Source organism: Myotis davidii, unplaced genomic scaffold (genome assembly GCF_000327345.1).
Source record: "Myotis davidii unplaced genomic scaffold, ASM32734v1 scaffold954, whole genome shotgun sequence".
In the NCBI taxonomy this organism is placed as follows: Eukaryota; Metazoa; Chordata; class Mammalia; order Chiroptera; family Vespertilionidae; genus Myotis; species Myotis davidii.
This window is the reverse complement of record NW_006285487.1, coordinates 42,520-50,090: the sequence shown is the minus strand read 5'-3', so window position 1 is coordinate 50,090 and position 7,571 is coordinate 42,520. Positions and strand designations below refer to the sequence as shown.

The 7,571-nt window shown below is 44.5% G+C and overlaps 1 protein-coding gene across 1 annotated transcript in view; it reads left to right on the top strand.

The window, feature by feature from the left end:
• TICRR (TOPBP1-interacting checkpoint and replication regulator) overlaps nucleotides 1-7,571 on the top strand; it is a gene marked incomplete at its 3' end in the record, with an annotated part of 49,424 nt that overhangs the window by 4,550 nt on the left and 37,303 nt on the right. The window contains 4 exon segments of the mRNA XM_015559167.1: nucleotides 1,185-1,446; nucleotides 2,842-3,080; nucleotides 4,639-4,873; nucleotides 5,770-5,899. Coding sequence (XP_015414653.1) covers nucleotides 1,185-1,446; nucleotides 2,842-3,080; nucleotides 4,639-4,873; nucleotides 5,770-5,899 — 866 coding nt within the window.

The following is a 7,571-nucleotide window of genomic DNA, read 5'->3' as shown; positions in this document are numbered from 1 at the left end:
AAATAAATTAATTTGAGGGAGAGAGAGAGAGAAGTATCAATTTGTTTCACTTATTGATGCATTCATTGGTTGCTTCTTGTATGTGCCCTGATGGGGAATGGAACCCGAAACCTTGGGGTGTGGGGACAATGCTCTAGCCCAGCGGTCACCAACCTTTCAGACCTCACGGACCACTGGTTGTTGACCGCTGGGCTAGCCAACTGAGCTACCTGGCTAGGGCTTTATGGCTGTGCTGGAGTTACTTTATTATGGAGGCTGTGGGAAGAAGTTTTTAGAGAAGTAGCAGGCTCCAGATGTGTGCTCAGAAGAATACTTCTTAGAGCAACAGGGAGAGGAGATTAGAAGCAGGGCACAGGCTCTATCGGCTACGGTAGAGTCCAGGCGAAAGGGTGATGAGGGATTTGGTGAAGGTAGAATTAAAAGACCTATTTGGTCCCCACACAGTGCTGTGGGGCTGTGTGATCACCCTCCAGGAGGTTCACCTGCCTCATTCCCGTGATACCTGGCCATTGTTGTGTGGGACAGGATTATGTATTAACGTATCATGGTTTTGTGTTCCTTCTGACTCTTAACATTTTATGATGTATCCCCAGTGATTTGCTCCACTTCTGTTTGACAGGAAACAGAATTGAAGTTGTCTTTTCACTAAATGGACACTATCTTGAAGGTGTATTATATAGTAACTAGAGGCCTGGTGCACGAAAATTCTTGCACTGGGAGGGGGAGGGGGACCCTCAGCCTGGCCTGTGCCCTCCCGCAGTCCAGGAGCCCTCGGGGGATGTCTGCGGAGTGGGCCTAAGCACAGTCTGGCCTCCTTCTGAGGGAGGCGACTGGCAGGCCCCGCCCCCGATCACCCCTCTGCCACCATCCCCTCTCTCTGCCTGCTGGCACCTTCCTTGGCTGGCCTGGCGCTGTCCGCTTGCTGGCCCTGCTCCCCCTCCCGCCCCCCGTTGTTCCACCGTTCAGTCAATTTGCATATTAGGCTTTTATTATATAGGATTACATTCTTGGACTGTATGGTAATAGGATGTTGGCCATTTTCTGTGTTGGGTCCAAGAAATACATTATTGTGCCATTTGATCATTTAGTGTAGAAATCACCTTTCCTTCCTCCTGATTTCCCTTAGATTTATTTCTGAATGCCTCCTTTAGAATAACTTGAGGTTCTTTGTCATTCCATTTTAGCTGTGGGAGTCCCCAGACCACCTTGGATACTGGACAGTATGTGAACTGCTCCAGCACCTGGGGGGCACCGTCTTGCCATTGGAGACCTTGAGCCCGGATGGTACGAAAGCTGGGGAGACCCTGTTCTCACGTGAGCCCCACCTCTCCTCGTGGGTGTCAGCTCTGCCAACAGACTCCATCTTAAACTGTGTGCTCTATAATTCTCCTGAGTATGAAGCCTCATTTCCACGGACGGAAGGAACGTTATTTCTCCCTGCTGAAGGTAAGCACATAATGTTTGGGGGAGGGGGAGCCGTGGTGTCAGTTATATTCATTTCTTTAAGGCAGGCCTGTGCTTTCAAATTCTCTAGAATTTCCACAGCCCAGGCACTCAGTGTTTGTAATTAGAGTATATGCCGAAACCGGTTTGGCTCAGTGGATAGAGTGTCGGCCTGTGGACTGAAAGGACCCAGGTTCGATTCCGGTCAAGGGCATGTACCTGGGTTGCAGGTACATCCCCAGTAGGAGATGTGCAGGAGGCAGCTGATCGATGTTTCTAACTCTCTATCTCTCTCCCTTCCTCTCTGTAAAAAAGCAATAAAAAATATCTTAAAAAAAATAAAGAAATAAAGTATGTCTGAGCCAAGTCAGGTGCCACAGGGAAGGATGGAACTCAGGTGTGGTACACCTGCCAGTGTTGTGTAAGAAGGCGAGCGAGTGACTTCAAAGTTTCTCAGCTGTGTGCAAAGAAAATACTATTGCCCAGGTGCCCAAGCAAATGGGTGGTGAGGTTTCATTGCCTCCTGGAAGAGACTGATGAAGTGGGAGACCACAGTGAGACTATGATCGATAACAAGTTAGTCAAAGGGGGCTGAAAGTGGTTATCAGGAAGAGCCAGCATGTGGAATCTTCCTAACTTTCCTTTGCCGTATTATTCACTGTATAGCGAGTCTCATTTCTGAATCATTCACACAGAAGTAATACTGTATAGAGATGTATACATAAAACTACATTAGACATTATTTGCAGTTTAAGAAATTTTCTAAAAATACATTTTTATTGATTTCAGAGAGGAATGGCGAGAGAGAGAGAGAGAGAGAAATCAATAATGAGAGAGAATCATTGATCAGCTGCCTCTTGCATGCCTCTTACTGGAGATCAAGCCCACAACCCGGGCATATGCCTTTTACTAGAATCAAACCCGGGACCCTTCAGTCCGCAGGCCAACACTCTGTCCACTGAGCCAAACCAGCTAGGGCTAAGGAAATTTCAAGAGTAGTTTGGTTTAAGCAGTTTCATCTTTAGAATTTAATCTCCTCATAAGATACGTTGTGTACTGTATGTTATGGATTTAAGAAGTGATGTCTTGTTCTAGCTGGTTTGGCTCAGTAGATAGAGTGTCAGCCTGTGGACTGAGGGTCCCAGGTTTGATTTCAGTCAAGGGCACACACCTCGGTTGCAGGCTTCCGGCCTTGGTCGGAGAGCGTGCGGGAGACAACCAATCGATTTCTTTCTCACATCTGTGTTTCTGTGTCTTTCCCTCTGTCTTCCACTCTCTCTAAAAATCAATAGAAAAATATCCTTGGGTAAGGATTAAAAAATAAGTAAAATACTTACTATTAAGTCTACTTTTAGTAACTGTTTACTACATTCCGATTTTAATGTTCATTTCTAACAGGCAAAGAGACTCAAGAAGCATGGACAGTCATCCTAGAGCCCTTGGCCATGCACCAGAGACATTTTCAGAAACCAGTCAGAATTTTCCTGAAAGGCACGGCCACCCAGTGGTCTCTCCCCACGAGTGGCACTTTGGGCACTGATAGCTGGATGCTCCAGAGCCCAGAGGAGAATAAGTCAGCCCACAGGACGTTGTTTCAGCAGCTGGTCCACAGGCTGACTGCCGAAGAGTTACATCTGGTAGGTCTCTGCCCCACGCTAGGTCATCCTTGTCAAATACAGCGGTCGCCAACCGGTGGCCCGGCCCTCGGACCACTGGAGGTCGGTGAGGTCCGAGAGGTTGGAAACCGCTGGTTTAAGGAAACCTTTGGAGCAGCGGTCGCCAACCGGTGGCTCTTGGACCACTAGAGGTTGGAGAGGTCCGAGAGGTTAGCAACCGCTGGTTTAAGGAAACCTTTAGAGCAGCGGTCACCAACTGGTGGTCCGTGGACCACTGGTGGTCCGTAAGATCCAAAAGGTTGGTGACCGCTGGTCTAAATCATTGGTAAAGGGGAATAAGTGTGTTTGCGAAACACCCAGGATTGTCCTCTATAATATCATCTCAGTAATATCATCAGGTTATGCTTTTGTAAATAATATTAATATTGTCTACATTGTAGATCACAACAGTGCTCATCAGTGAAGAAACCGTTTATAACATTGCATGTACCTGGAATCCCATTAAGCTGAATTATATTCACATAAGAAAAAGGGGCGTGGGCCAAATGCAGTGACTGATTAGGGTGGTGAAGTGATGGGACAGTAGCCCCCCTTATCCACGGTTTCACTTTCCACGGTCAAATGCAGTCTGAAATATTAAATGGAAAATTCCAGAAATAAACAGTTCATACAGTTTTTTCTTTTGTTTGTTTTGTTTTAATATGTCATTGATTTCAGAGAGGAAGGGAAAGGCAGAGAGAGAGAGAAACATCAATGATGAGAGAGAATCATTGATTGGCTGCCTCCTGCACACCCCCTATTAGGGATCGAGCTTGTAGCCCAGGCATGTGCCCTTGACTGGAATTGAACCCAGGACTCTTCAGTTCACAGGCTGACACTCTATCCACTGCCAAACCAGCTAGGGCAACAGTTCATATGTTTTAAATTGTGTGCTGTTCTGAGTAACGTGATGAACTCTCCAGAAGTCCTGCCTGGGACTCGAATCATCCCCTGTCCAGCGTCTCCATGCTGTGTACAGCCCCGCCCATTAGTTTAGTAGCCAGTATTTTAGTGACCCTGATTTTAATAATGGTCCCAAAGTGTAAGGCTAGTGATGGCGACAAATCAGAAATGCCAAAGAGAAGCCGAAAAGTGCTTCCTTCAAGGGAACAGATGAGGACAGTACAGTGAGGTATTTTGATATAGAGAGCATTCACATAACTTTTATTGCAGTATATTGTTGTAAGTGTTCTATTTTATTGTTAGTTATTGCTGTTAATCTATTACTGTGCCTAATTTATAAATTAAACTTTATCAGAGTGGTTGGGAGGATTCTGTGGATTATAATAAATACATGATACATGCTCAATAGGCCTGGCTGGAATGGCTCAGTGGTTGAGTGTGGACCTGTTAACCAGGAGGTCATGGCTCAATTCTTGATCAGGCCACATGCCTAGGTTGCGGGCTCGATCCCCAGTAGGGAGCGTGCAGGACGCAGCCGATCCATGATTCTCTCTCATCACTGATGTTTTTATCTCTCTCCCTGACTCCCTTCCTCTCTGATATCAATAAAATAAAATTAATGGAACTTCTCCTGTAGGTCGCCAGTGTGGACCCCGGTGATGGCTGGCCCCCCGTCACAGGCGTTATTTCCCCGCTCTCTACCAACACTACGGTTCTCACTGTGTTCCGCACTGAGGAGGCTGCATTTCAAAGGCATTTTCTCCAAACAGCCGTGGCCGAGAAACCTCTGGACACCGCGTCCCTTTGCTCCGATGTTATGGGTGTCATATTGAGTCCAACCTCTGGCTTACTGGGAGACCCTACCACCTCCGGTAAGTTTGCAGCCAACAGCTGACACTCCAGGGCAGTGGCTTCAGGAATTGCCCCCTGCCCCCCATCTGCTCTCAGTAGAACCCCAGTATCTGTTATAAAACAGGTGAAAGCAAACTAGTACTTCAGGCAATTTAAATCGTCATTATCGATAGAATCCTGAAGCGGTCGGAGGAGGCCACAGGCTCTGTGGAACCGCTTCGAAATTAGAGAATAAGATGAAACCTGGTTTTTAACATATTTACTAAAGACTGCACGTGAACCTGTCATGAATCTGTCTGCCTTCCAGCTCATGGCATTGTCACTTACGCTAGGTAGATGAAAATGCAATTACCTTGGTATTTCTTCCATTTGTTCATTTATTCAACAGATTTAGCGAGTGCCTGCTGCATGTCAGGCGCTGTTCTGTGTATTGGGAATAACACACCAGTGAACAGAGTAGACAAAGCTCTCGTTCTCACAGAGTTTACCATTCAGTCGGAAGACAGGACAATAAACTAAATAAGGGATAGAGAGTTAGAAACTTTGATGAGAGAGAAACATCAAATATAGGATATTTGAAAGTGATAAATGCTATATAATAAATAGGAAAAAGAGGATGGGGTAAGAGGGGTGCCATTTTAAGCAGGCCTGGTTGGAAAGCCATTGAGCACAGGCCTGCAGGGTGCGCCTGCTGTGTTTGGGGCGCAGCGAGGAAGTGTGTGCTTGTGCGTTGTCAGAGCAGCAGTTTTCCTAGACACAGTCCCGTGGGAGTGGGTGCAGATGAAGGAGGGTCGCTAATGCTGCGCTTTGTATGTCCTTGGTGAGACGGTGGCCAGTCCTTGGCAGGCGCAAGAACGGAGATGTCCGCTTTGGTTCTGATGCCTCTTTTCCTTCCCTCTCTGCTCCGAACCTGCAGCTCCTCCCTGTCCAGAGTGGGCCCAGCAGGAGCTCGGCCGCACCGCACCCTGGAGAGCTGCTGTTGCCGAGAGCTGGTTTCCCTGCTCCAACCTCAGTGGTGCCAGTTCAGATTTGATGGAGTCATTTTGGTAAAACTCCTTTTATTTCTCTGGGAACTGATCATTGAAATCAGCTCTCAGTTATCTTGATAGGAGTGGTGGTGTTTTTTTTAATAATAGACACATTTTATGGGTATAGTTCAATAACATTAAAAACTAATTACATAACTATGTATGGTGCCAGGTGTGTACTAACTAGACTTATTGGGGCGTCACTTTGTAAATCATATAAATGTCTAATTACTTTGTTGTACACCTGAAGCTAATATAAAATACTGAGTGTCAACTGTAATTGCGAGGGGCGGGGGAAATTCTGAAAAGCAAATTTAAAATCAGTAGGATCATATTAAAAACCACTTCTACTGAAATTAAATAAATTTCATAGCTGAAAAAATAAATAAATGAAAACTAATTACAAATGGAGAGTGTTGTTTAATGGGTGTACAGTTTCAGTATTACAAGATGAAGAGAGTGCTGGAGATGGATGGGGTGATGGTAGCACAACATGAATATACCTAATACCTATTTATTTGCACGTGAAAGTATGTTGAGTACAATCAAAATTGCAAAAGGATGGTATAGTATATTTTTAAATAATTTACAACATAAAATAGCAGGTTTTGCTGGTTTTAATCCATATGTTGTATGTCTCTATAAATAAGACACAAATTTAGAAATACCTGTGGGAGATAAGGGTGGGAAAAGATTGGGGCTTTCTCTGTGTCTATAATGCTAAATTTTAGAAAAAAACAAAAGTTCTGAAGCAGATATGGCAAACTGTTAACAAGTATTTAATCTTGGAGCGAGGTACATACTTACTATTTAATAATGCTTTTTCATCTCGTCTGTATATTTGACATGTCTAAAATTTTAAAAAATTAACAGGGAGATAAGGGTGGGAAAAGATTGGGGCTTTCTCTGTGTCTATAATGCTAAATTTTAGAAAAAAACAAAAGTTCTGAAGCAGATATGGCAAACTGTTAACAAGTATTTAATCTTGGAGCGAGGTACATACTTACTATTTAATAATGCTTTTTTATCTCTTCTGTATATTTGACATGTCTAAAGTTTTAAAAAATTAACGAGAGAAATAAACAAAACAGGCAAACTCTCCCTATTGGTAAAGGAAAACACCAGTACACTTAGGGAGACTGAGTTTGCTGTAGACCTGCCAGCAGATTCAACTAATGGTACCATAGCTTTTTTTTTTTATTAATCTTTATTATTGAAAGTATTACAGATGTCCCCTTTTTCCCCCCATTGACCCGCTCCAGCCTGCCTCTGCCCCCTACCCCGGCCTTCACCACCCTATTGTCTGTGTCCATGAGTTATGCCAGGCCTTCAGCACCCCACTCTCTGTGACCATGCGTTATGCATCTATGCACACAAGGTCTTTGGTTGATTACCTACCACACACCCAGCCTCCCCCGTCTTCCCTCGGAGAGTCCGCCCTCTGTTCCATGCTTCTATATCTCTGGATCCACTCAGTTAATCAATTGATTTTGTTAATTAGATTCCACATATGAGTGAGATCATGTGATAATTGTTTTTTCTCTGAGTGACTTATTTGTTTAGCATAATACTCTTTAGGTACCTCCATGCTGTCTTAGAGGGTAAGAAATCCTTCTTTTTCACTGCTGCATAGTATTCCATGGTATAAATGTACCACAGCTTTTTTTACTAACTCATCTACTGATGGGAA